Here is a 27,819-nt window from a genome sequence, read left to right on the forward strand (position 1 = left end):
TTAATGTGTTTGCTTATTACTTTTACACAAACTTTTCCCTTTTTTGGGGGGGGGCATTTCTACACACTTTAAATGTCCTGCAAGCTGCAAGATTAAATCACTTGGTCACACTATTACTTAATTTGCTTTATTTTATAATTATGGATTTGGGTTTGTAAATTGAATATGCCTTACTCTTCTTAATCTGAGTTTATTAAAGAAAAACACTAGACCTTATGCATATGTTGGTAATGGATGCCTTGGAAATAATGGGAGAAAGACAACAGAAAACTCAGGCCATGGGAACATAGCCTGAGTTTTCTATCGTCTTTCTCCCATTATTCCTCTGCAACTGGAGCAAATAAACTATTCATATTTAGATCCTGCTCTTCTCCCGTTGCTGGTTCCAGCTTCTGCCAACCTAGCAGTTCAAAAGCACGTCAAAGTGCAAGTAGATAAATAGGTACCGCTCCAAGCGGGAAGGTAAACTGTTTCTGTGTGCTCTGGTTCACCAGAAGTAGCTTTGTCATGCTGGCCCCATGACCTGGAAGCCGTACATCGGCTACCTTGGCCAATAATGCGAGATGAGCGCCGCAACCCCAGAGTCGGTCAGGGGTCCTTTTACTTTTACCTAAGATGGATATAGCATATGAATAAGAAAACTCTCATTAAAAATAAAGGTTTTGGCATATGGCAGAAAATGCCAACTCTGATGGCAGAGTTCAACAGTTTAGATGTGGCCATTGAGAAGACTCCTTTAGCCAAACCACCGCTGTCTGAACAGGCTTCTGTTGGGCATAGCATATGTAACCTATTCAAGCTGCTCAGTTTGTCCAATTTTAATATGGGGAATTTGGCTGCCTCTCAAGCAAAATGGAAGAGGCATCACAATACCTACAGCATTGTCCCCCCCCCCTAGTTATAACAGACCCATATTCATCAAAAGTATCACACCGTGTTTTACTTCTTTGAGACAACCCAAAAGCTTGTCCAGTTTGTGACAATTAGGTTGGCTGATAAAGGTACTGTCCATAACGGATTTTGGCTCGGAAACTAATCATTAAAAACATTATTGTGCAAAGCAGGACATTTAATTTATACACACCCCAATTTAAATAGTTTATGCAGGTGATTGTGTGCTTACACAAAATTAAAAGCAACAGTGCACAAATTCAGAGTCCTCTTCCCCATCTCTGGTTTGTCAGGTCTGCTGCATCATTTGGACAAAATGCAACAAGAACTTGTAGTTGCTCACTAAAGCAACGTGCATCCCAGTGACCCCCAAAAACTTGCAGATTGACCAAACCAAAAGTGATTGTTTAAGTTGAAACACTTGTCTGCCAGAAGACTAGTTGTTATTTAGCTTACAATGTAGACACATGGGGAATTTGGAAGGGTAAGCAATGAGCAATATACTGTACTGGCTTTTAGAATTACGGTATAATGTATTCATTTGAAAAGGAATAATGAAAGAAATGTTAAGTCACTTCTTGTGGTATACTGTATAACCAGTGGAAAATGATAGGAATTCATAGTACTGTATGTTTTATGATACCTGACTTTCCAAAATACTGTATATTCCTGCGTATGAGACTACTTTTTAACACAGGAAAATCTTCTCACAAGTTGGGGGTCGTCTTATACGCCAGGTCGTATTTCTTATACGGCGAGTATATCCCAAACTCTATATTTTAACTGGAAAAGTTGGGGGGTCGTCTTATACACCCAGTCGTCTTATACGCCGGAATATACGGTAATCCATATACCCATAAACTCTCCAACGTGCATCATAGTATCTTGTAGCAGTTACATGGTTGAGGGATTCCCTGCTCCCTGTACCCACAAATGCAGCACTGGAAAAGCACACAACCCTGTTGTAGTAGCCAACCATTCTTTAATTGTCCAGGAAGCTTCTGCCATAAATATAGTAGCCCCAGTGCACATCTGAGCTAAGGTAAAGATAGTAAAGTAACTGGATGTAAAGATAGCATCTCTAGTGTAATGGTATGTACACTGAATATAAATGCAGAATGAGCCCTTAAGACTATGAATAGGGAGGTTTGTGCAGGATGCATTTGGCATGATTGTCTCAAATGACTGCCTGTCATTGCATCAAGGATACTTTGCAGAAAGTGTAGTTGGAGAACAAAGTTTGGGTCAAGAAAACATTTTCTTTTCCTAGAAAATGAATCCTGCAGCCTTATGTGCCACAATGGTGACTATTATAGGGTGAGTTATATCCCAACAGGACGATGAATGACTTCATGTAACCTAGCACTGTGCTAGGGAGAACAAGAGCTTTCTAGGAACCAGTTCTACAGTGAGCACTACAATCTGAAGGCTTATTTTAGCTACTTGATTTGACCATTATTTTGTTTTTTTTTAAACTGGTCAAATGCAATCCTATACAAATACTTACGCCAAACTATCCCAACAAAGAGTATCTTATTTTGTTGACCAACCTTCCAAACATAGTTGGGAAACATCATTGGTATGTCTTGAGCAATACAACTTATTACCCATTTTTATGCAATACTGATATAAAATTTTATCCCTCAGCCACAAACCCGATACATTTTAAACAGTGTTTGGAACAGGTTAAGATTACAATGCAGAATCACTGGATCTCTTTTATTACAGCATGTTTGCTAAATTTACAGCAGATAAGCTGGGTCTTCCTTGATCAAAACATTGATGTTTTAAAGTAGTACACAATATTTTAAAAAGAACATATAAAAATACCCTTTTAGAAGCCTCTATAAGAAAGGAAATACAAAGTTTATTTCCACAACTTTCATCTGACCAGAGCTGCACAGTAACACTACCATTTTGTACTTTGTTTTAAACTGTTTTAAACAGGGGAAAAGTCTACAAAATTAAAGGAACGCAGATACAAATGATTGCATAGCAGAACGTTAACTTTTAACATTAAATGAAAGTTAGAAATACTATCAAATATACAAAGGTTCTAGAATCACCTCTTAAACACATTCCACAGCCAGAATTTTAAAAGCCAGCTTTATTTAGAGTGGGCTGTTAGAACTAAAATTGAAACAAAACAATTCATCAACATTCAATTATCCTACCAAACAGAAGTGGAGGGTCTTTAAGTGTTTGATACTGGCTTTCACATTTGAATTAAAAAGCTGTTTTGTAATACAATAGAGCTCTCTGCAGAGAATACTTTGAGATTATGCCATGGCAACGTTTCATGTTCAGTTCTGATACTGTATTACAACAAACCAAAAGTAGGATGCAGCTCTTCTTCATAGGGACGAAGAAGCTCACATTATGATAAAACTATACTGCAACTGGATATGCTACATTGCAAGTGGAGCACAATTTATAATCATCTTGTGGGTAAACAGACTAGTTTAACCTACTATGATGTAGGTTCTGACATGTAAACTCAAAACTGTCAATTATAAGTATTAAAGATAGGAGACTAGAAATTGGTTCTTATGGATACATAGGCTACCTATGAAGTCATTGGCAAAAAATATTAATTCTTACATATCTTACACATTAATCTGAGATGTTTTCTTTGCAGTTTTACAGCAAGTAACCCTATGCAATTTTGAGGTCAACTGTTCACTAGATACAATACACTCGATATAAATGTATACACATTTACCTAATTATGTAACTAAATATTTTAGGTGTCAATATAGTAGCCGGCAAAAAGTACCTGGAACCTTGACAAAATCCACAACAGTCTCGTGGCTGTTTTATCTCCTTTTCGCTATGCTACAAGAACCATCCCTTCAGGTATTATCAATGAGAATCTTAACACTATTTTTCACAATGCCCCAGGAAAGAGCCACCTTGGCACAAGTGGGGAAGAAAAATGCAAATCCCCTCCCTCTCAAATGTCAAAGTACTAATTTCTGATTTCACAGCAGTTTCTACTGCATCACAACTGCACAGTTTTCCAACTGTACTGCAGGGATTATTGGACAATTTAAATATACATCAAACAGTTATTGTTTGTGGGTGAGGTCATTAGGACAAGCTGTAAACTACTGTCATAATCAATGTGCCATTGATATTTTGATATTTGAAGCATAAAAATGCAAGTCTTTTACAAAAATATACATAGAAACACCACAAGAACCTCAGTAGCTGCCCATGACATTTAACAAAGTGGACTCTTTTGTATAAGATTCTCAATATTGTGTTTTAATAGTTTTAATTGTCTGCTAACAGGATAACTGACGAAAGTTATTTTAAGCAATGTTGCAACATCATAACTCAACTGTGTAACTGGATGATACATGCCTAAAAAACAAGGTACATTGTTAGTGGCCACTGGACTTGGGACTAGCCCATGACCTGGATCTGGATTTTGATCTAGATCTAGAATGCGATCTCGACTGAGATTTGGATCTAGCTGGTTCTTTTTTCCTTGATTCTTTTTCATATCTTGAGCTGGATTTATATTGTGTTTTAGAATCCGTTTTAGAGGTGCCTCTAGATTTAGTGCGAGATGCAGATCTAGAACGTGATTTAGCCTTCATTTCTTTTTTGGGTGATTTAGATCGTGATCTTGAATTGGACTTTGACCTTGAAAAAGATCTGTTACGGTGTCTGAACCTATCAGAAAGAGGAAGATAATACATTTGAATATGGACAAGTTGCTAGGAGTTGGGTATCTCACATCAAAATAGCTTACTCTTGCAGGCACAGACTAGTCTGATTTTGAATTTGTTATATAAAAGAATGTTTACCTATCATTATCTGAACGACTTCTGCTACGTCGACGTCTTCCAGCAGGTCTACTGCTAAAAAGGTACATCAGAAAAAGTAAACAGTGGCATATACCTTTAAAATTATTCACACACACCCAACTATGTTAAGTTTCTTGAGAGTTGCATTTGTTTTTCATTTTTCTTCAGTGATGCACAGACTTTCGGATGGTCCATGCAAGGTACAACAACTTCCATGCATGTTATTACAAAGGTGACTTGATATCTAGAAGTGTCAAACAGTCAATATGATCTCTCTTCTCCATTACATGGCAGCATAGGTCAATCCAAGTACAACACTTACTTTCTAGGACTATAAGATCTGCGATAGCTGTAGTCAAAAGAGCGGCTTCTTGACCTCCTCCTTTCGTAACTGCGGCTTCTAGAACGTCTGTATCTGTCATAGTCATCGTAGCGGGAAGAGCTGTATACATTTCTTCCTTCCTTGGCTTTCATTTGGTTTGGTGCTACAGAAGAACAGAACAGCATTTTTTAAAAAAATACATACTGTCCTGCCATTTCAGTTTATTTTAAGATATATGGAGGGCCAAATGTTTCCCATCCATAATCAACAGCAAAACCTTTCTATAGTACTCAATTACAGTAAGTTATTGTATGCACACTCAAATAAAAGATTATTATATGAATATATTTTCTAGCTGAAATACACATGCACCGTGCAGAAATTATCAGAAACATATGTAAATCCACTTTGCATCCTTTATTCAGCATCCAGCATTCTAGTTTATGATCTGCACTCTTCTTGACAAATGAGGAAGAGTTGGACTATCAGACTTGGGTAAATACTGAGTTAGTGCTATTAACTTCAATAGGTCTACTTTTGAGTATTACTGATATTGGATCCAACCCACTAGCTTTGTTTCCAGGATTTTCTCCTTGCCTCCAATCATACAGGTTAGAACCTTAAAAATCGTAAGTAGCACTCACTCCATCAGCTGTTGTGATAGACCAACTCCATCTGGCCTCCTCACTGGGAACAGACATTCCATCAGACTGTCTCAGTGGGATGGATAGGAAGCAGGGTTTATTCCATCCACTTTGCTGAATGCCTAGCTCAATCCGGCTTTCCATAACAACAATAATAATAATAATAATAATAATAATAATAATAATAATAATAATAATAATTTTATTACTTGTATGCCGCCCATCTGACTGAGTTGCTCTAGCCACGCTGGCTGGCTCCCAACAGAATATTAAAAACACAATAAAACATCAAACATTAAAAACCCTGAACTGTGCCATCTAGTCATTAACAACTGTTTAGGAATAGATGCCTAAACAGTGCCTCTTCTGCTTCCCTCCATGTCCCTTTCCCTTTGTGTCATTTTAATTTATTTAGTGTAAGCTTGTGGGTCTTATTTATGTATTTCATAAAATTTATATACCGCTTGTAGAAAACCCCCTCAAAGTGGTCTTAATTTATTGTACCATACATAAGCCATTCTGGGAGCCTTGTTGACTGAAGATTGGGAGAGAAATGCTTTAAATAATCTAATTTATTTATTTCGCAGTGCTAAACCCGCACCAGATTTTGTGTTCTTGTGACAAGTCTGATAACACATTTAATACATAGCCCTGAGTATTAGGCTTTAAGTTTTACACTACACAATTGTTAAGACAGTATACATACTTTTACGATCTCCTTGAGCAAACTGGATTTCTATTTGGCGGCCACAAATCCACTTCCGGTCCAAATTATGAAGGGCATCTTCAGCATCACGGACATCTTCAAATGTGCTAGATGTTAAGGTACTTGGGAATTTGATGTATTTACAGCTACACAGTTAGCAAGCTTTGGCTTTCCCATAATGTCATCACACACCCTTGTTTACCAACTTGTCCTCATTTTTTGGCATGTTCTATGGCATAACAAAAATTAGCTGACATTAACAATATCTATTTGAGACAAAAGATAAATCTCAGTTAAAAAAATTATTCTATAGTTGTCTATATGGGTATTTTAAATACAGCTTCTCTGAAAATGAAGCCAAATTTCACCCTATTACAGGTATACTCATCTCAAATAATGAGTGATTGCATTTCATTGAGAACCATATTTTCAGAAGATACTACCAATGTTAAGCAAATTATTACAGGGCCCGCAGCTAGACTAAACCAGAAAAATTGATTGGTTAATCACTTACACAAGCAGCCAGAGGACAGCTCTTATTCTGTAGGATACATCAGGTTTGGCTCCTTTTATCTTGGCCACCAGTCAACTTCATCTTGACCTTTAACTCTTTAAGTGCTTGTCAGAAGGACTTGTCATGAGATGCTTGGTCAAAAGTGACAGATGGCTTTATCTTTATACTTTGAAAAACAACCTTTTCCCCCATTTGCAGATAAAGCGAAGCTTTGTCTCCCATTATGGCTTGTCCTTCTTCCAGCTTTTTCTTTATCTTTTCTTTTCCCAAACTTTCCCTTCTCTTCAAGCCTGATCCTTAAGAGGTCTTTGGCTTGTCTACTTGCCTTAATTCTTGAACTCTACTCTAAAGGTTCTTTCATGCTTTCTCTTTGGGGTCGCCATTACTGTACAGCTTTACACTCTGAGGCAACAACAGAGGACAGTAAATTAGGGGACAATAATCAGAGCAAAACTTTTCACCTCATTTTATACAAATCTGCTTTTGATCAAATTATTCCAGTTTCCACAAAGTTAAAACAATAAAATATCAGCCACATTTTGCTAAGCACAAGAACAAGTTTATCAATGCCAGTAATATAAAACTGCAACGATACACTTGGAGGCAGCAGCAAAGGCCATTTCAATGTTAAAAGCACAAATCTGTATATGAAGCTTGCAATAACAAAGCACATTTTACTTGATGCAATTTAACTTTTAACTCATAGAAATTTTGTAAGATAGTCATCTGTGAGGGAAATGGAGCACACTACAATGACATTATATACAACACAGAAGAAAACAGCTTTTTCATTTAGGGTTGTTACCTCATACACAAACGTGAATTTCAAACTTCAACACCCCTCACTAATCAGCCATCTGAAGAAAGGATATTGAACATAAGCGAATCCTCTTGGACGACGAGTGTAGAAATCCAGAGGTACATACACATCTACTATCGGACCGTAACGACCAAATTCACGCCGCAAATCTTCAGACCTGCAACAGAACACTGACGATTTGAATGTCTTTACTAATGAAAAAAACAGGCTACACAAACACACACTTAAGAGACAATTGTCAAGCCACTATTTGAAATGAAGGTTGTATCCAATGCTGTGCTTGCAGAGTTCTGCGCATGTCCTCAAAATCTGCTTTGGAGAGGACTTCTGTTGTGCAAGTGGAACAGTAAGGTTGGAAACAACCCTGATCTATTCAACTAAGTTAGGCTTAGAGCCACTGAAATCGATAGACCTATTTTAGGTTATGTCCACTGTCCAATAATATCAATGGCTTAACTTTGAGTGGGATTCATGTTGGATACAACCCTAAGGCTACAATTCCATGCTAACTCAACAGGGAATATAACCCACTGAACATAGTGGAACTTACTTCAATGTGGGACTGAAGACTTTTTCCTTAGCATTTTGTGTAACAGTCCATTCCCAAATACAAGTATATCAAATCATTAATAAAGTGTATCAATTAGATGAAAATATTTTCAAGCTTAATTTTTTTTTATAAAAATTCTATGCTAAAGTGTCCCTCAAGACTTTTAGGAATTATTACAGAATAATAGTGGATAAAAAAGTAAAGGAGCACATCCACCATCACCAGGAGCTATGAACTGCTAACTGTAAAATACTTTAGAGTTGTGTTAAGGCCTATTGAAACAATGTACTTTAAATAAAAAGGTACTATTTAAATGCTAATATCTAATATAAAATTTTCCTAATGACACACATTCTCCTTTTCCTTGATATTGCAACCTGGAAACATTTTTTAAAGGAAAAAAGGGGACTGAATTAATAGAAAAAGTTTGACCACTCTTGATTGAATATAAACTACAGTACTCTATATTTCAAGTAATTTCTAGAGGCTTGCTAACCAATTTAACCATAGGTGGAGGGAGAGAGACCTTGCATAACAGACCTAGTAAAACATAAAGGAACTAGTTACAGGTAGGTAGCTGTGTTGGTCTGCCGTAGTCAAAACAAAATAAAAAAAATCCTTCCAGTAGCACCTTAGAGACTAAGGTGCACCTTCCAGGAGCACCTTAGAGCACCTTTTGTCATTGCTGGTTACAGGTAGGTAGCCGTGTTGGTCTGGGTCGAAGTAATGCACACGAAAGCTCATACCAAAATAAAAACTTAGTTGGTCTTTAAGGTGCTACTGAAGGAATTTTTTTGTCATTGCTGTGAGCTTTCCACTGAGTTGGTCTCTAAGGTGCTACTGGAAGGATTTTTAAATTTTTGCTTTGATAAAGGAACTAGATACTGAAGGAAACAAACTGAAAACCTAAAAATTAGATTTGGATTAGAGAATTAAAAACATAACAACCCACTAGATCAGGACAATGGCCCGCCTAGTCCAGCAAATAGTTCTCAGGGACCAACCAGATGCCTGTAGAAAACCTGCAAGCATGATTTAACCACAAAGTACTCTCCCTTACTCATTTCCCAGCAATGGGTATTCAGAAGGCTACTTCCTCAGAGACAGAGTATAGCCATTGCAGCTGGTTGAAAATATACCGTAGGCAAAACCATCTAATGAGGATAAATTCCAAATAGAAATTAGATGGTGCCGTGAATAGAAAAAAAGAAGACAGACGAAAGACGGCAAGAGAAGAAAAAGGACAAGAAGCGCGCGCGGGGGGGGGGAAGAGTAGAGAGGGGAAACGAAAAAAAGAGGCTTTGAAAATAAACCCTGCTGGGTTAGGGTTTTTAACATTTTTTTGTAAGCTACTCAGGGGACTGTTCCAGCTGAAGAGCGGAGCCTAAATGCCTATTTTTATTATTGTGTTTTGCCAAGTCACGTTTGGCTCCAAAAGGGAAAGTTTGAGACCACCACACACACACACAAGTTCGGTGGCGCTTACTCCCAGGGAACCCGCGAGCTGAGACCTCAGAACGACATTGGCGGTTAAGCGCCACGGAACAAACGCGCTGAACCGGGATGTGAAACGACGAGCATGGCGAGCAGAGGCCCTACGAAGAGTACACAAGAAGCGGGAGGTGGGGCAGGAAGAGAGGAGAAAACAAATGGCGGGAAGGCGGCTCGCGAAGACCCCCGCCGCGAGCTCTTTTCCCGGCTTAAAGTGAGGCCTGGCGGATTCTGCATAATGCCTGTGCGGGACGGGAAGAATCAAGAGAGCTAATGGCGGCAGGGGGGAGGGGGCTCCTCTCTCTCTCGCTTTCTTTCTCCGCGCCTCCGCCAGCAGGCCCAGTCAGGCGGTTGCCATGCCCTCTCCACCCCCCGCCTCACTTACACACACCTGGTGTCGTCAGCCACGTTCCGCACGAAGAGCGAGGTGTTGGGAGGCCGCAGGTAGCGAGACATGGCTCGTCTGGAGGCGGCTGGCTCGAAGGGAGAGCGAGGCAGAACGCGAAGGGAGGTCGGCAAAGCGACCCTCCTGACGAAAGAGACACAAGCAGAAAGCGCCTCAGGCCAACCGCCTTGTGCTGACCTCTCGCGAGACTCGACCCGCGCGAGGCGGCAAGACTGGCGCTGGCTCACAATAGGAGCTGAGGGAGTGCAAGCGCGCAGGCGCAGGAGAACTTTCGCCGGCCGTCTGCCCTTATGCGCAGGCGCCGAAGTTTCTCCCGTTCCCTTCCTAGCTCCTTATCTTTGAGGCCTCGTCACTTCTTTTTCAAGCGGATGCTCTCGGAGTACGCATGCGTATCTGTTGAAGTGGTCGCAAGTCTCTGGAAGCGAGCGCTGTGTTGGTCTCTTCGGGGGTCGGGGTGAGAAGGTTGCTACGGTATTGGCCGTTGGCCAGGCTTTCATTCATCTGGGCACTACCTTGCAAGACACAAAACCTTTCGAGGATATATTTCTACGAAAAAATATTTTCGTAATTTTTGCAAACTTTTAATTAGGTTGCATTTTAGAAAAGGTGATTCACATAATGCTCACAAGCCCTCTGCATGGGCGTAGGTACACTACAAATCCGAGGTCCTGCCCCTCCCACAAAAATCCTGGTTATGCCCATGGCCCTCTGGTTTCATTACATTGGTACAAATTAACTTGGGTCCCCTGTATGGGAAATACACACTGCTCAGAGACACTGTGCTATGGTTTTACTGATTTACTTAAAAATAAAATAAAACATCGGGGAAATGCCCTCATTGGTAAAGGGAAGGCATTTTCTGTTGGAGCAATACTTTGTATATCCTGAGAAGCACTTTGCCTGCCTGTAACCACTTTTGATTCTTTCACTCTTAAAGCACTGTCCAGTAAAGCCTGCAGCCTGAGGGGTGACTCATGCAGTGATATCCTAGGAAAGTGTGTTTCTGAGGCTTGCCAGTGGAAATAGAAAGGTGGTGGAGAAAACTACAAGCAAGGTGCTCAGCGCTGAGGCCAATGTAATGATTAGTGATTCTATGGCTACAATCACTTTGTAGTAGATACATAAAAGTGTTGCTAGTACATCACATAAAGGTATTGTGCCAAAGGTATACAGGTAATGAGTTGAGTGAATAAAACACTTTGGAGTAGAAGCCTAGCTAATGTTTGGCTTCTGTATGTTTAAAAAAACCTTCAACCAGATGGAGTCATCACAAGTCTCCACACGCCCTTATGTTTCTGAAATATGATGCTGCCAGCTACAATGAGCTTGTTTTTCAAACCTCTTTAATGTCCTGCTCCTGCTGCTTATTATGTTTGGAATGCAGTGCCTTAAAAATACATTTCCATTGAAAGTTTTATTTTTATGGTACAAGCTACATAGCACAAAACAAATCCAATAGGATAATACACTTCCCAAAAAACGAAAGTGCAGCATTTTCAAACTGTGTTTCAGGGGAATCTTAGCATTCCTTTCGTTTCTCTGACAATATACACAACTTACATTTAAAGCACATACCCCCTGGCAAAGTCATGGTAACTAGTTCACTCCTCACAGAGCTGTAGATCAGTTGTAGTGTATCTGCTTTGCATGCAGAAGGTCCAAGATTCAATCCTCAGCATCTCCAGGTGGGGTAGGAGAGACTCCTGCTGAAACCCTGGAGAACTGCCAGTCAGTGTAGATAATATTGAGCTAGATAGATCAATGGTTAGGTCAGCAGGAGGCAGCTTCCTACATATCCTTAACAAGCTTCCAGGTTTCTTTGAAAATGTGATTTAAATGTATGGTGTGTTTGCACCATACATACAAGGAAGTTTAGGATTGGTTATAGCTTCAATTTCTTTAAATACTGTACAGTGGTGCCTCGCAAGACGAGTCAATTCATTTTGCGAATCGCGGTTTCCCATAGGAATGCATTGAAATTTCTTTTTTTGCCCATAGGAACGCATTAATTAAATTTCAATGCATTCCTATGGGCAACCGCGATTCGCAAGACAATTTTTTCGCAAAACGAATTTGTCTTGCGAGCTACCATCAGATCGCAAAATGCATTCGTCTTGCGAAAAAATTGTCTTGCAGGGCATTCGTCTTGCGAGGTACCACTATACTTGTTTCTGCTCTTACTGTATTTCAGTGTCTACCAACAAAAGCACTCCCAGTTCTGAACTGTACATGGCAGCACAGCCTACTTTTGTTTTTTCAGCTGGGGTGCATTTTTCCACACTGGATCATGCCTGTACATGTGTTTGCATGTTTATAAGACTGGTGCTGCTTTATGGAGGAATTTAAGCCAGGAGTCACCAACCTAAGGCCCGGGGCCCGGATGCGGCCCAATTGCCTTCTAAATCTGGCCCGTGGGTGGTCCGGGAATCAGCGTGTTTTTACATGAGTAGAATGTGTCCTTTTATTTAAAATGCATCTCTGGGTTATTTGTGGGGCCTGCCTGGTGTTTTTACATCAGTAGAATGTGTGCTTTTGTTTAAAATGCATCTCTTTTGTTTAAAATGCATCTCGGGGCGCAGTGCGGCACGCGCAGGGGTGGGGCGCATGTTTGGGGGGTGGGGCGGGCAGTCGCGATGGCGCCCCACCCCCAGAACGCGCGCCAGGTCCGTGGGGGCAGTGTGCCTGCTCTCTGCCACTAGACAAAGGGCTTAACCACACTTACTTTTTGCCCTGCTCTTTACAGGAACATGTCATATATCATAGAGTTGGATGGGACCCTTGGATCATCTAGTCCAACCCCCTGCAATGTAGGACTATGCAGCTGTCCCTTACAGGAATCGAACCTGCAGCCTTGGAGCATCTTCCTACGCTACTGCCTTTGTCTAGTCTTTAATGAGCATTAATTATAATTTGTTTATGGGGCAGTGATATTAGCATTCTTCCCGATTTGCTTGCAGCATGTTTACGTCTTCCCATTCGTCATTCATTCCACATCAGTGCATGCCCCCGTCACTCTTCAAACTGCAAGAAGTTATTAAAAGAAAAACGTGGATTTGCTGCGCTACGCAGCAGGGGTGCCCAAACTTTTTTCAAAGAGGGCTAGATTTGATGAAGTGAACATGCGTTGAGGGCCGACCAAAGTTGTTGAGCTTTTTTTTTTAGGATTTAACCCCAAAGCTGTTTATTTAGGATTGAAGTTGCTGAGCTTTTTTTGCGTTTTACCCAGGACATTTAATTCCAACATTAAATCGACTGAAACGGACTTTGGACATGCCTGTACTAGGGGAAGAGAGCTGTTTAGATGCATAGACCTGAGGTTCCAGTTTGTGCTGGAATCACTCACATAAAATACTGACCACCTGGAAGAACCCTAAGTCTCCTGTTTGTCATTCCAAGTGGTGTTCCAATTCTTTCTGGTTGTTTCCAAAAATTGTTGCTTTTAAGTAGCACATACCCAAAGTTCAAAAGTTCTCCAAATAGTTTGTGGTGCGTGCTGAAAGACCGCCCTTGAATGCTTAACAGGCAGGCCTATCCCATGCTTGCTCCCAGCATATTCTGCTCAATGTTCCAAATAACACTTGTGATTAATAGTCATCAACAGCCCTTGGTGTCATAGAACCAGAGAGCTGGAAGGGACCCTGAGGATCATCTAGTTCAACCCCTGCAATGCAGGAATATGCAACTGTCCCATATCTGCCATCCATCTGATCCCATGTTCCCTCAAAGCTATTGACTATCACAACTTTGCAAAGGAGTGTTTTCCTCTATTGGTTCTGAATTTACTGCCAGTCAATTGCACTAGGTCAATCCAAGCCTATTACCGGAGGCCTCAGTAAAAGTCTGGACTCCAATCAGAATGGGATTCTCAACTAATAAGCTCATAATTGTGCAAAGAGGAGAAATTGAACACAGAATAAGGTATATGTTACATGATAGAAGCCTTAAATCTAAATTGGCCAGACCATACCTGCCAAGTCTCCCGCTGAAAAATGCGGGATCAGCAGCGACGCGGCTCTTCCCATGTATGGGCACCGGAAATCGGGCAGAGCGGCCCCGGAAGTCGCTTCTACGCATGCCCGGCAGCCATCTTGGTGGTGGCCACATGGCAGAGGCCATCTTGGTGACGGCCGCTGCCATGCGGCCACCACCAAGATGACCGCCGGGCATGTGTAGAAGCGACTTCCCATCGGGCCGATTTCCGGTGCCCACACATGGGAAGAGTGGCACCCAAAATGGAGGCTCCCTGGCAGGTAGGAAATCCGGGGGATTTCCGGGATTTTTCTCCATCCGGGAGAACAGCGGGAAATGGATTAAAATCCAGGGGTTTCCCGCGAAAAACGGGATACTTAGCAGCTAAGGGCTAGACCACAGTGATTAACCGTCTTGGCTGTTCAATTCTTTCAATTAATCTGCAAAAATAATGAAGTTCTTGTTAATTCCCTCTTGCATTCAATTGCATTCCATTAATAATTAATTAAGCCTCCTAAGGAAAACATGGATCTTTTCCTCATGGGGCAGCAAGTATTTTACATGTGCATTGTGTGATGCGACCAATCTACTTTCTACTTGTTGTTTAATTCTCAAAGCTTTATCTGTTGTTGCACATTTTGGCCAGTAGGAATAACGTAGCATTGATTAAAATCACATTTTACTTAAGGTAAGTCAAGTGAGTTATGTTGTTGACGGCAAAACATAATTTTCCAAGTACTGCTCTTCCAAGTAGATATGGCCTCTGTCCATGCGTGTCTTATTTTTTACGGAAGATGGCAGGTAGCAGTGCTCCAACAGCTGTCACTGCAGCTGTGGTAGAAGTAGACAGCCCAGCAGCACCTAGAAGATGATTAAGGCACACAATTATTGTGATTAAGATCTCAAGGTGCGGAGATTGGCTCTGCCAATCATGTGGTTCTTGTCCTGAGAGCAGCAGACATACCGGCTGACTGAAGCACGGCGACAGCACTCCCAGCTACTCCTCCACCATTGGCGACGGCCGCCGCTGACATCATTTTTGCAGCCAGAGAGCCAGCAGCAATTCCAGCTCCAGTGAAACCCGCTGCTCCCAGTGCTGCTGGAATAGCAATCGTGGCCACTGCTGCAAGAACACAGAATTAGGTATATGTTACATGATAAAAGCCTTAAATCTAGAATAACTAGACCCAAGTGATAACCATCTTGGCTGTGGGTCCTGGAAGACCTGCTCCCTGCCTTGCTGGCCTTTTCCCACCTGGCCTGGAATGATGGAACCCTAACTAACTGCCTCCAGCTACAAATCATGAGGCTGCTGAACACAATCTTTGGCTGGGGTATTGTTTAGAGCAGGCATCTGATGACGATGACGATAGGTGGAGAGCTTTACACACCAAGTCGTCTGAATTAGGCGCTCCTAGTTTAATTGTTTTAGATCAGGCTTCCTCAAACTCGGCCCTCCAGATGTTTTTGCCTACAACTCCCATGATCCCTAGCTAACAGGACCAGTGGTCAGGGAAGATGAGACTTGTAGTCCGAAACATCTGGAGGGCCGAAGTTTGGGGATGCCTGTTTTAGAGGGTTTGTTGGGGGCAGATTGTTGCAGTTATTGATATGAATATTTTCCCCAATTAATTGTGTTGTGCATTTGGGGGCGGGGGTTAGGTAATTCTTGGATCCAGCAAGGGTTTCAAATCTAATGGGAGGACCCCATTGCTGAATTAGCCTGGCAAGGGCACTATGCTCCCGAAGTCTGGGTGGTTAGTGTAAGAGAAGACTCTGTCAGAGGGTAAGTGGATGGTAATGAGAAGGAAGTAGGCTGCAGGTAGAAGCCAGATAGTGAGAGTCATGCCTGTTTTCAGTTTGTATCCAAGGCTGTGGCTATGAGATAAGCAAGCCTATGCTACGATGACACCCCCCCCCTTCCCAGCCCACATTTGGTTGTAAACAAACAAAATATCATTTTTTTGGTATAAATTTTAAAATTACTTTTCATTAATAACATTCCAATAAAAGCCACATTAATACAATACCAAATAATAACACAATTAAAAGAGCCAATTATCCAGTTCCAAATTAAGCAATTTTGGATGACTTCCCGTGTTCTGGCTTTCAGGAAATGATGTTCTTTCATCCTGCTCCAAAACTTAGTCCAAATATAAGAGTTTTGATCTTGATCCTTTGTTTTAACAGCCACTGATATGATGACTTTCATTCATATTTATCTATTCCACATCCATTCATTTGCAAGAAGAGTTTTTATCCTGTAAATTCTGTATGAAATGTTTGTTTTACATTCGTCTTCACCTTCATGTTGTCATCCATCACAGGCACCCCCAAACTGCGGCCCTCCAGATGTTTTTGCCTACAACTCCCATGATCCCTAGCTAACAGCACCAGTGGTCGGGGAAGATGAGACTTGTAGTCCAAAACATCTGGAGGGCCGAAGTTTGGGGATGCCTGTCTTAGCATTTCCCTTCACTTTCAGTTTAGGGACTGCAATTGTTGCTGCACCACAGTCTCACGCCATTTTGCTTATCCAAAGCCGAAAGAGATCTGGCGTCTCGTCATAGCCCTGGGCAGATGTCCAGAATCATCATCTTTGATTCTTTTCCCATCCGTTAACAAGCTGGTATCTCACCCAAGCCACGATAAGTCAGAACCAGAGTCCTTTTACCAGAAGGTCAATGCCACAAATCATCACAATGTTTCCACACACCTCAATTATTTCAATTAATCTGTAAAAATTATGACGTTCTTGTTAATTCCCTCTTGCATTCCATTAATAAATGCATTCCATTAATAATTAATTCTTTCTTTGGGGGAGGGTTGTTGGATCCTAAAACAGCAGATATAATGTATATAAAGAAAGAGCAAAGGCTCCCCTCCCCCTACATACCAATCAGGTTACGGCGAAAATCCTCTCCAGATGAAGACCTTGGCACTCAGTGGCTGATTCATTTAGCAGGTTATCTTGTTTCCTTAATTCAGAACACACCTGTTTCTTAAGTCCAAATTCAGATCCATCTTAAAAAATAGAAGAACCTCCGCTCATAGTGACTGCGTTGGAGAGTTACTGATATGTGCAGAACAAGAGGCAGGTATTGGACAATCTGTGAGTGAAAGTTCACCCCCGACCTTGGGGGGAGGGGCTTGCAGGATAATTACTCTCAATTTCTCCTTAATTTGCTGCACGGATGGTCTCTGCTAGCGTGGGAGCCACTTTTCACCATGGCGGTGAGCACCGGAAGTCCTAACCAAATATCGTAATTACACCCGCCTCCCCTGTGCCTCATTCCGAAGGAAATACAAAACCTGGCTAAGTGCTTGGAACCCCTGGAATCTTGCACCACCTAGGAGATTAGGGTGGCATGCAACAATATTGTTTCTCAGAAGTTGTGTACTAGCACCAGGAGTCCTTATTTTTTGAACAAATCCACCCATAATGTAATTTGATTTTATGGCGGTTGTGTTAGATTACCCTTATATTTACTTCAGGCAGTAAGGGCATCTACTTTTTGCTAAATTTAACGGTTTTGGCTATCTCTTCAGTTATTTTGTTTTGCTATGCCAGGTGTTCTGACAATGCCATTCCCCAGAGCTTATCAAGTCAACCTTTCATTTTTAACACCATCATTTCCAATGCCTTGCCAGCTCCATTCATGCTGCTTCAAGCAAGACAGCCACCAGCTCTCCATGAAGCAGCTGAGAATTCTCTGGTTGCCCAATTGTCAGTCATGCTAGAGCTGGGTCAGGGACAGGAGGAACCACTTGCCCAGTGATAGCTGATATTTTTGCAAACATCAAATCCAAAAACTCCTTGGCATATCTGCATTCCCAACGCAGGTTCCTAGCCTCCCTCTTGATCTGCTTTGGCTTGAAAGAAAAGACCCAGCACATAACTTGGATCACCAGGAGGTGGTTTTGGCCTGGCAAATTGGGTAGAGACTTGCCATATAATACCTCATGCTTCTTCTGAAGCTCCTTAAAGGTTCTTTCTCTACTTAAAAAAATAAAGGCTCTTTCTCTTTCCTATTGCTGTTGGAACTCTTCCTGGCCCTTATCTCGACTTTATTTTTAAGCAGCATGTGACTAGCTTCTCACAGTTGTCTGAACGTTTTGTTAGCATATTAAACATTTGTATAGCACAGTTATGTCCAACAGGTAGATCATGATCTACCGGTAGATCACCAGACATCTGCGGTAGATCACTGGTAGATCATTTGACTCCCCCCAAAGATGCTGAACAACTGTGGCTCCCTTTAAATAAGCTCAACATTTTACCTCCCCCCTGAAAAAGCTCAACAACTTTGACCCAAACCCCCCAAAAGGGGGGTAGATCACTGCCAGTTTTTAACTCTGAGTAGATTGCAGTCTCTTGGGAGTTGGCCACTCCTGGTATAGCACATCCAAGTGTTCAAAGTGTTTCACGAGCACTATTATCTGATGTAATCCTTACAAGAACCCTGCAAGACAAGTCAGTATTATCTCCCATACTGCGGATTGGGAGGACTGATGCATCTTGCTTTGCTGCTCAGGCTCTTTACTACTACACAATACCAATTCTCGTTTCCTAGAGTTAAATATTTGCCTGTGCACAGTACAGCTCTTAGAAACCAAAACCTGCCCAATTTGAAATCTACATTACTAACGACTTACCCAAGCCGGCTACACCTCCCAAGACCATACCTACGAAAAGAGATGCTTGTGTTAATAAAATATAAGAGTTCTCAAGTACACGTAAAATGGTACAAAGCATCAGGTAAGATACAACTGTGATGGGAAAATTTGTCAATTTCAGTTTCTTTCTGTTCCTCATTTTTTCCAATCTCAAGTTCAATGCTCTGCATTTCCAAATCAGCTTGATTTAAAAACAAACACACACAAATTCTCATAAAAAATTATCACCATTTTAATGCTGATTTCTCATATTTGTATGCAATATTCCCTAGTGCACACATTTTTTTTTTTTGCAAAGCAATTTCACCTAAAACAATGCGTTTTTAAATGTTCTTTTCACTAATGTACAGATTTTTATGGACACTTTAATCCAATGTATTCTCTTTTGTACACATTACTTGGCTGAAGAATTGCATTGCAAAATTCAGAGAAGTGGATATCTCAAAGAGTTGTTGTTTTGGTTCTTGTACTGCTTCTGAAAGTGCAAATTAGGGAGGTTCACCTTTAAATTTGGGGCCCAGGTGGCGCTGTGGGTTAAACCACTGAGCCTAGGGCATGCTGATCAGAAGGTCGGCGGTTTGAATCCCTGTGACGGGGTGAGCTCCCGTTGCTTGGTCCCAGCTCCTGCCAACCTAGCAGTTCGAAAGCACGTCAAAATGCAAGTAGATAAATAGGAACCGCTACAGCGGGAAGGTAAACGGTGTTTCCATGTGCTGCTCTGGTTTGCCAGAAGTGGCTTTGTCATGCTGGCCACATGACCTGGAAGCTATACGCTGGCTTCCTCGGCCAATAATGTGAGATGAGCGCGCAACCCTAGAGTCGGTCACGACTGGACCTAATGGTCAGGGGTCCCTTTACCTTTACCTTACTGCTTCTGAAAGTGCAAATTAGGGAGGTTCACCTTTAAATTTGAACGGAAATAAGTTTCTCCCCCATCCCTACCTGTGGCAGAGGGAAGGTGAAGCTATCAATTGGCACTGTACCCAGAAATGAACTGCTATCCAGTGCAAATATTTTAATACTGGGCAAGATGTATTTCAAACTGGCATTTTCCAACGTAAAGGCACTGGGGCATTTTTTTAACCAGCTTCAGTTTCCATGCTGTCTTCAAAGGCAGCTCCACGTGTGGCTAGTTACATTAATCTAAGAAGTTCTTGTAAAATGGATAACTGTGACTGAGCTATCTTAGTTTAGAAAAAGCTGCAGCTGCCACACCAGTGAAAGGTGCCAGACCAGAGCTGGGGGGAAAATAATTCCAATATGTAGCAGCCAGCCTCAATTCTTGATCACTATCTATACAAAGTTGTACAATATTTCAAAATGGATCGTTAACGTTTTGAGGTAGCTTGCCTGGAAACGTTATTTCAGTTTTCTGATGACTTTTTATCATTTTCTTCTCTGTGTGGTCTCTTTTTTTAAAAAAGAACTGCTTAGCAATGCTAATGATTCAGCGGCATAATGATTTATCCCCAAATTTAACGAAGTCAAGACAACTTGTATTATGAGAAGGTGCTGGGCCCAGGTAAATGTATACTTGTATTCATGCCCACAAGAGACCTCGTCGCCTCCAGTTTCAGGAACAGGGAAGTTCTAGTTGAGGTGTGCGACAACACACACATTTAACCAAGTACGGCCTAATGGTATGGGTGGGAAACATCAAGATAGATTTTGGAAGCATAAAATCAAAAGCACTTATATGCGGATGAAAGCGCACAAATACACACTCAGAAACAGTGGCCTGTGTACATGTTAGTGCCATAGTCTGGCCGTAGTCCACTAGTAAAGTGTGCTTCTAATTTTAACCTGGGCTGAGTAGGGGCAGAGGTGAGGAGAACCCCATGTCCCCAACCGAGAAGAGTTCAAGAAGACTGGAAGGTGACAAGTTACCCAATCCCCAAGAAAGAAAATAGGCTCTCTTACCTCGAATGCGTCCCATCTTGGCTTCACGAGACCTGAAGAGAGAAGCCAAAAACACAGTTAGGCTAATGCAGTGTACAATTCTGTGTTAAACTATGGAACTCAATCCCACAGGAGGCAGTGATGGCCACCAATTTGGGTGGTTTTAAAAGGGGACTGGACATATTCACGGAGGATAAGGCTATCAATGGCTACTAGCCATGATGGCTGTGATCTGCCTTCAGGTCAGAGGCAGCAGTGCTTCTGAATAGCAGTTGCTGGAAACCACAGGAGGGGAGAGGGCTCTTGTGCTTGAGGGTTTTCCAGATGCATTTGGATGGCCACTGTGATAACTGGACACTGTCTATTTAGGATAATTCTATACAGTACATCTGACAAAGGGGACTGGTGGTTTAGCTACCAATCCCTCTTCCCAGTTAAACCAGGGTATTGTTGTTTTGTAAGAGAGTTAATTAAGAACTCTCAGCACCAAGGCCAGCTCAAGACATTTTGGTGCCCGAGACAAACCAGAAAATGGTGTTGTCCCCTCAGGAATCCTGGGAATTGTAGTTTGTCAGTTTGTAGCCTGACATGTAGATAAACAACGTGCTGGGAAGAGGGTTCCCAACTCTGTCATCTGTCTGGCAGGAAAATATTTAGAAGCATAGTAATTCCTGCATGCCAGGCCGCTGCTAAAAAGGCACAGAAGGACTGGCAAGAATGGTAGCAATCCCAATGCACAATATGGAATAGTCATAGGTTTGAAAATATGCACATGGCCCGTGAAAGACAGATGTACTCTTTTAAAGCCTTCTCAGACATCCAGTTTTATTATGTACATTGGTTTTTAAAATCTGTTGATTTTATCTCCATTTTATCACTATCTGTAGCCCCATGTCAAAGCAGAGCTAGAAAGGATTCATCTTTCTCTCTTCTGGGGGAGCGGGTGTATGAGGGATGGGTTTATGCATGCAGCAGCTCCATTTTCAGAGGCAAATATACCAGAAGCTGCAAAACTGCAACTGCCCAAAAGAATAAATGCTGAGAAACAGCACAACGCCAAGCTTTGATTTTTAAAGGTAAAGGTAAAGGGACCCCTGACCATTAGGTCTAGTCATGACCGACTCTGAGGTTGCGTGCTCATCTCGCATTATTGGCCGAGGGGAGCCAGCGTACAGCTTCCAGGTCATGTGTCCAGCATGACTAATCCGCTTCTGGCGAACCAGAGCAGCACACAGGAACATCGTTTACCTTCCCGCTTGAAGCGGTACCTATTTATCTACTTGCACTTTGACGTGCTTTCAAACTGCTAGGTTGGCAGGAGCTGGGACCAAGCAACAGGAGCTCATCCCATAGTGGGGATTTGAACCGGCGACCTTCTGATCGGCAAGCCCTAGACCAGTGATGGTGAACCTATGACACGCATGTCAGCACTGACACGCATAGCCACTTTCGGTGACAAGCGGCCACATGCCGAAACCTCACTTCCGGCCGGCAGTGGAATGCCGCAGGCGACGCATCTCTAGGGGCCTTGTGGACTTCCGGTGAGGCAAGATGGCGGTCTGCACGGAGCCGCGGAACTCCTGAAAGTGACCAGTGCTGCAGGAGGGGCTCCTGAGCCACCGAAACCGCCGCTCCCACCGCCCGGACACTGGGGGCCACCAGTGCAGCAACCGGGGAGTTGCCGGACCCCACCCCCACCCCGCAAACCTGACGGATGGCCTTGAGGCACTCCGGAGGCCGGAGGAGGAAAAAGGAAGCCCTGGCCCCGCTGCCATCGCCCCCTGCAGAAAGGAGGGAGAAAAGAAGGGAAAACAAGGCAAAGGAGAACAGGGGTCCGCTCGCTCCGTTGCCGTCCCTGTTGCCCCCGCCTCAAAGGAGAGGAGGGGCCCTTGGAGGAGGGAGAAGAACCCCGACTCTGACCTCGCTGCTGCCACCGCCGCCACCTCGCCGCCATCCCCGGAAGAGAGAAGCGACACCCAGGTAAGCTGAAACCCCTTCCCTGTTGCCCCGCCACCACGCAAGCATAGCCAAGTGAGGGGAGAGGTGGTCTGAAGAGGGCCACGAGGAGGCACAGGCCCAAACTGAGCTCACCTCCCCAGCGGCAGACCCGATGGAGGAAGGCCTGAGCCCAGAGTCCCACTGGGAAAGACCTCTAGGTTTTGCCTTATTTCCCCCCAGTTTTTCTTATTTATTTTTAATTTTTTTAAAAAAACTTTAATAATTTTTTCCTCCCCCTTTTCCTTTTTTTAAAAGGGGAAACAATTATACATTTTTGTTATTTAAACTATAAATATCATGAAATTATGAAGTGACACACCACCCGAGTCATGCTCGGTTTTTTGGCGGATTTTGACACACCAAGCTCAAAAGGTTGCCCATCACTGCCCTAGGCTCAGTGGTTTAAACCACAGCACCACCCGCGTTTGATTTTTAGATGCAACTAAATAACCATGAGTATGAATCAAAGGGAAATAAAAGTGCTTGACAGCAGCACTGGACAACCACAAGCCCAGGAGGAGGATAGAATTATTGCTTTTATTTGTGGTATCTAGGATTGTCTGTAACAGCTGTGTGGCAGGCAGAAATGCCAAAAGGCCAGCTCTCCCCATCAAGGCATCCTCATGTTGGGAAAAGCTGCACCCTGGTTTTTGTTTTTCACCTAGACACAGATAATCTAAATATGAAAGCATCAGAAGTCACCTTCCTTGCCTTTTTATCAGGAGACATAACACTGCGAACAGTGTTAAGAAACTGAGATATGAAAGCAAGGAGCTACGTAAATGGAATCTTAAACCTATGTTATGGGCGCTGCAACAGAATGTCTAGGTGCGCTTATTTATAAGAATACAAAGCTGAAAATGAATGAACTGCAGCTGAAATCTTATGTTCATTTTTCACATGGTCTAGTCCTCATCTGAAGACTGCAAAAAACACAAAGCCGTACTTCCCTTGCCTGCCCTGCTAATATTCTTAGGAGGGTCCCTTTTCCAGTCTTCAGAGAGTGGCTGGAAGTGGGGAGGCAGAAAAAGGTCCTCCTTTCCTTCCAGCAGCGGCAGTTTTAATCTGAAATATGAGCCTCAGTACTGCACCCAGAGCTCAGAAACTGCTCGAAACAAATTCCCTGTTGCAAAACATGCCTAGAACAATGGGAGTTTCGAGCACTGGCTGCAAACGAAAGAGAGGAGCCTCCATTTCAATTTGGACTGCGTCAGAATGATGGGATTCAAGTCTAAATCAGGGATGGCTCCCCCACCAGGCCCAAAGCCCTGCTCCCCAGGCCACCAACCTCTCTTTGTTTGCCTCTCGCTCCTTCTGCACAGGCGGCAGCTTCCAGCCAGCTGGTGAGGATTTTTTCTCTGGCTTCTCCCTGCTCCTGCTGCCCCCCTGTGCTTGCCGCTCACTCTGCACAGCAGCGGCAAAGGCTTCTCTTCAGCTGGCATCTTGGGAACAGAGAGAGGCGGCAGAGGCCCCTATGCTGGCCCTGCAGTCCCCTTCAAGGTGCCAACCTGAGGCAGTTGCCTCAGGTTGCTTCACTGCAGGGCCAGCCCTGCTCAGCAGCTTTAATGAACTACGTTTCCCAGGATTCTTAGTGGGGAGCCATTACTTTTTAAAGTCATACGATGCTGTTTTAGATTTATAGTGCAGCTGAGGCCTCAGTCAATGGGTGGGCAAACTAAGGCCCTGTGTGTGTGTGTGTGTGTGTGTGGATCTGGCCCAATCGCCTTCTAAATCCGGCCCGCGGACAGTCCGGGAATAAGCAAGTTTTTACATGAGTAGAATGTGTCCTTTTATTTAAAATTCATCTCTGGGTTATTTGTGGGGCCTGCCCGGTGTTTTTACATGAGTAGAATGTGTGCATTTAAAATGCATCTCTGGGTTGCTTGTGGGGCATAGGAATTTGTTCACCCCCCCCAAAAATAATAGTCCAGCCCCCCCACAAGGTCTGAGGAACAGTGGACTATATAGGATTATAGCATCTAGATCAGGGGTCAGCAAACTTTTCCCGCAGGGGGCCGGTCCACTGTCCCTCAGACCTTGTGGGGGGCCGGGCTATATTTTGGAAAAAAATATGAACGAATTCCTATGCCCCACAAATAACCCAGAGATGCATTTTTAATAAAAGGACACATTCAACTCATGTAAAAACACCAGGCAGGCCCCACAAATAACCCAGAGATGCATTCTAAATAAAAGGACACATTCTACTCCTGTAAAAACATGCTGATTCCCGGACTGTCTGCGGGCTGGATTGAGAAGGCGATTGGGCCGCATCTGGCCCCCGGGCTTTAGTTGGGGGAACGCTGACTAGATCAAGGGAAGTAATAGTACCACTGTATTCTGCTCTGGTCAGACCTCACCTGGAGTATTGTGTCCAGTTCTGGGCACCACAGTTCAAGAAGGATACTGACAAGCTGAAACGTGTCCAGAAGAGGGCAACCAAAATGGTCAAAGGCTTGGAAACAATGCCTTATGAGGAACAGCTTAGGGAGCTGGGTATGTTTAGCCTGGAGAATAGAAGATTAAGGGGTGATATGATAGCCATGTTCAAATATATAAAAGGATGTCATATAGAGGAGGGAGAAAGGTTGTTTTCTGCTGCTCCAGAGAAGCAGACACGGAGCAATGGATTCAAACTACAAGAAAGAAGATTCCACCTAAACATTAGGAAGAACTTCCTGACAGTAAGAGCTGTTCGGCAGTGGCATTTGCTACCAAGGAGTGTGGTGGAGTCTCCTTCTTTGGAGGTCTTTAAGCAGAAGCTTGACAGGCATATGTCAAGAATGCTTTGATGGTTTTTACTGCTTGGCAGGGGGTTGGACTGGATGGCCCTTGTGGTTTCTTCCAACTCTATGATTCTATGATTCTAAGACAGCTACTTTGAGATCTTGTATAGAATGTCCTGGGAGATCGAAGTGTTCTCCTACTGGTTTCTCATTCTTGTGATTTCTGATGTCAGATTTATGGCCATTTATCCTTTGGCGTAGGGTTTGGCCTGTTTGTCAAAGAAAGTGGAAGCAAAGAAGCGAGAGGAAGAGCGGAAGAAAGTTTTGAGGGAAGATAGAGGCAGGCTAGTAGGATGAATAGAAAGACAGTGACACCTACTGGACAAAGCTGGAAACATTTTTTAAATATTTATTTTCTGTTGCATGAGATTTTTCAACTGTTCTTATACTGTATGTTCTTTCAATGCTGATTTCATATCTGAAGTCGGTTTTCTTCTGTAAGATCTAGTTTTTTTGCAATTAATGTTTTTCACTTTTCACCATAAGATTAAAATTACTTCGACTTCCTAAGCATCTAGGTATGCTTGCCTAAAGAAGAATGCTTTTAGCAGGTGCCCCAAAAGAGTCTAGCAAAGGCACGTGCTTTATTGCAATATGCGGGGAGTTCCAAAGTGCAGGTGCTGTCACAGTAAACAATGCAGTACAGATATTATGTGGGTTATTAGTTATTAGTTACAGACTAATCTGTAGTTGGAAAATTTCAGGAGATGAATGGAACTATGTATGGGAGGAATGAAATGATAAAACTGAGTCTTGATGAGGCTTCATTACTTGTATCAGAAAGGATTCAAAATTCTTCAGACAAATCCTGGGAATGTTGATTCCAAAAAATTCTGCTGGAAAATGGTTATGTCCATGTGGAGATGGCAGCATTGAATCAGTATTTCATGTGCTTCTAGCTTGCACTCTTTGTAAAAATTTGAGGAGTGAGGTTATTACCCCTCTATTGTGCCCTTTCTTCTAGCAGATCAAGATAAGCAGGTGACAGCAAAAACCACTAAAATTTTAGGAGAGGCAATTAGAATAAGATCTATTATTTGATTATCGATGTAAAACTCCAGGATTTATTTTGCATAGTTAAGTTTTTACCGCTATCTTCAGTACATTTTATTTTATTGCTATGGCTAGTAGCTGATGTTCTTCTTCTTCTTCTTCTTCTTCTTCTTCTTCTTCTTCTTCTTCTTCTTCTTCTTCTTCTTCTTCTTCTTCTTCTTCTTCTTCTTCTTCTTCTTCTTCTTCTGTACTTGTATGAGAAAGGATTCAAAATTCTTCAGGCAAATCCTGGGACTGTGAAAGAGGGAAAAGGCGGTAGTGAAGAGGGGTGTGTGTGCTGTGGTTCTGGAAGAAAACTAAAGCCCAGGCAACACCAAGTAAAAATAATCCATTCTGCATCTGCAGTCAGGGCAGGTGTTGTAAAAGATCATTAAAACATTTTTGGGGTTGGGTGAGGCTTTGTCACCCAAAAGTGGTGACATTTTGGTGAGTGATATTTTTCATCATTAACTTTCAGGAGGCGTTTTAAAATATTCCTGCCTAGCCATACATTTGATGACTGAAAAATACTGCTCCTGGTAACCTTGACATTACTAGCTTTCAGAGCATGTGACTGTTTTATTTTATTTTATTAAGTTTTTGGGTGTTTATGATGTTTTCATGTTATTTATAACTGTGTTATGGACAAAAGGTCCAATTCTGGGGTGACCTGAGCCATTTATCACACAAGAACTGAAAAGGAAGAGATTGATTCAGATAGCAGGAAGAAAGTATGGGGAAATTGGGTTCTAAATCCTGTACACCATTTATGGCATGCTCACACAATATTATATGTAAAAAAATTCCTTCCAGCAGCACCTTAAAGACCAACTAAGTTTTTATTTTGGTATGAGCTTTTGTGTGCATGCACACTTCTTCAGATACCTGAAGAAGTATCTGAAGAAGGTATCAGAAGAAGTGTGCATGCACACGAAAGCTCATACCAAAATAAAAACTTAGTTGGTCTTTAAGGTGCTGCTGGAAGGATTTTTTTCATTTTGTTTCGACTATGTCAGACCAACACGGCTACCTACCTGTAATATTATATGTAGTAATACTTACTATGATTCTATTGGCTATCAGCATTGGCATAAGCAATCCCAAACTACTTCTTTTTTTGTCTTATTTTGCGCAGCCAGCAGTGTACTCAGAAGTAAAAAAAAGTGGATTTGTTGCACTAGGGGAAGATAGTTGTTTAAATGCATAGACCTTAGGTTCCAGTTTGTGTTGGAATCACTCACATAAAATACTGACCACCTGGAAGAACCCTAAGTCTCCTATTTGTCATTCCCAGTGGTG

At 42.4% G+C, this 27,819-nt stretch overlaps 2 protein-coding genes across 4 annotated transcripts; both read right to left on the reverse strand.

Moving 5' to 3' along the window:
* Positions 1–2,596: 2,596 nt before the first annotated feature.
* Positions 2,597–10,364, reverse strand: SRSF10 (serine and arginine rich splicing factor 10). 2 transcript variants are annotated; one of them, XM_088672289.1, is made up of 6 exons: positions 10,145–10,364; positions 7,763–7,869; positions 6,379–6,480; positions 5,029–5,191; positions 4,707–4,760; positions 2,597–4,572 (listed from the first exon to the last, which is right to left on the reverse strand). In XM_088672289.1, the coding sequence occupies exons 1-6, from the start codon at positions 10,207–10,209 to the stop codon at positions 4,278–4,280; spliced, it is 786 nt and encodes a 261-aa protein (XP_088528415.1). In that variant the 5' UTR covers positions 10,210–10,364; the 3' UTR covers positions 2,597–4,277. The 2 variants fall into 2 exon arrangements, with proteins under 2 accessions (XP_088528415.1, XP_088528414.1); XM_088672288.1 differs by having other exon boundaries at positions 10,139–10,364.
* Positions 10,365–14,790: 4,426 nt separating this feature from the next.
* LOC132592311 (interferon alpha-inducible protein 27, mitochondrial) lies at positions 14,791–24,263 on the reverse strand. 2 transcript variants are annotated; one of them, XM_060275809.2, is made up of 5 exons: positions 23,991–24,263; positions 20,726–20,757; positions 18,785–18,814; positions 15,093–15,251; positions 14,791–14,989 (listed from the first exon to the last, which is right to left on the reverse strand). In XM_060275809.2, exons 2-5 carry the CDS (start codon positions 20,739–20,741, stop codon positions 14,907–14,909), a joined length of 288 nt encoding a protein of 95 aa, XP_060131792.2. In that variant the 5' UTR covers positions 20,742–20,757; positions 23,991–24,263; the 3' UTR covers positions 14,791–14,906. The 2 variants fall into 2 exon arrangements, with proteins under 2 accessions (XP_060131792.2, XP_088528417.1); XM_088672291.1 differs by lacking the exon at positions 18,785–18,814 and having other exon boundaries at positions 23,991–24,257.
* Positions 24,264–27,819: the final 3,556 nt, after the last annotated feature.

Source organism: Zootoca vivipara, chromosome 6, assembly GCF_965207765.1.
Source record: "Zootoca vivipara chromosome 6, rZooViv2.hap1.1, whole genome shotgun sequence".
Classification (NCBI taxonomy): Eukaryota; Metazoa; Chordata; class Lepidosauria; order Squamata; family Lacertidae; genus Zootoca; species Zootoca vivipara.

Coding starts and splice junctions, on each gene's coding strand:
- LOC132592311 (XM_060275809.2), bottom strand. Junction 15,252..18,784: donor GGGAGGTGTAGCCGGCTTGG/GTAAGTCGTTAG, acceptor GTGTTCTTGCAG/CAGTGGCCACGATTGCTATT. Junction 14,990..15,092: donor CGCCGTGCTTCAGTCAGCCG/GTATGTCTGCTG, acceptor ATCATCTTCTAG/GTGCTGCTGGGCTGTCTACT.
- SRSF10 (XM_088672288.1), bottom strand. CDS start 10,209: ATGTCTCGCTACCTGCGGCCTCCCAACACCTCGCTCTTCGTGCGGAAC. Junction 6,481..7,762: donor AGGATTCGCTTATGTTCAAT/ATCCTTTCTTCA, acceptor CATCTAGCACAT/TTGAAGATGTCCGTGATGCT. Junction 5,192..6,378: donor TGCTCAAGGAGATCGTAAAA/GTATGTATACTG, acceptor GTTCTTCTGTAG/CACCAAACCAAATGAAAGCC.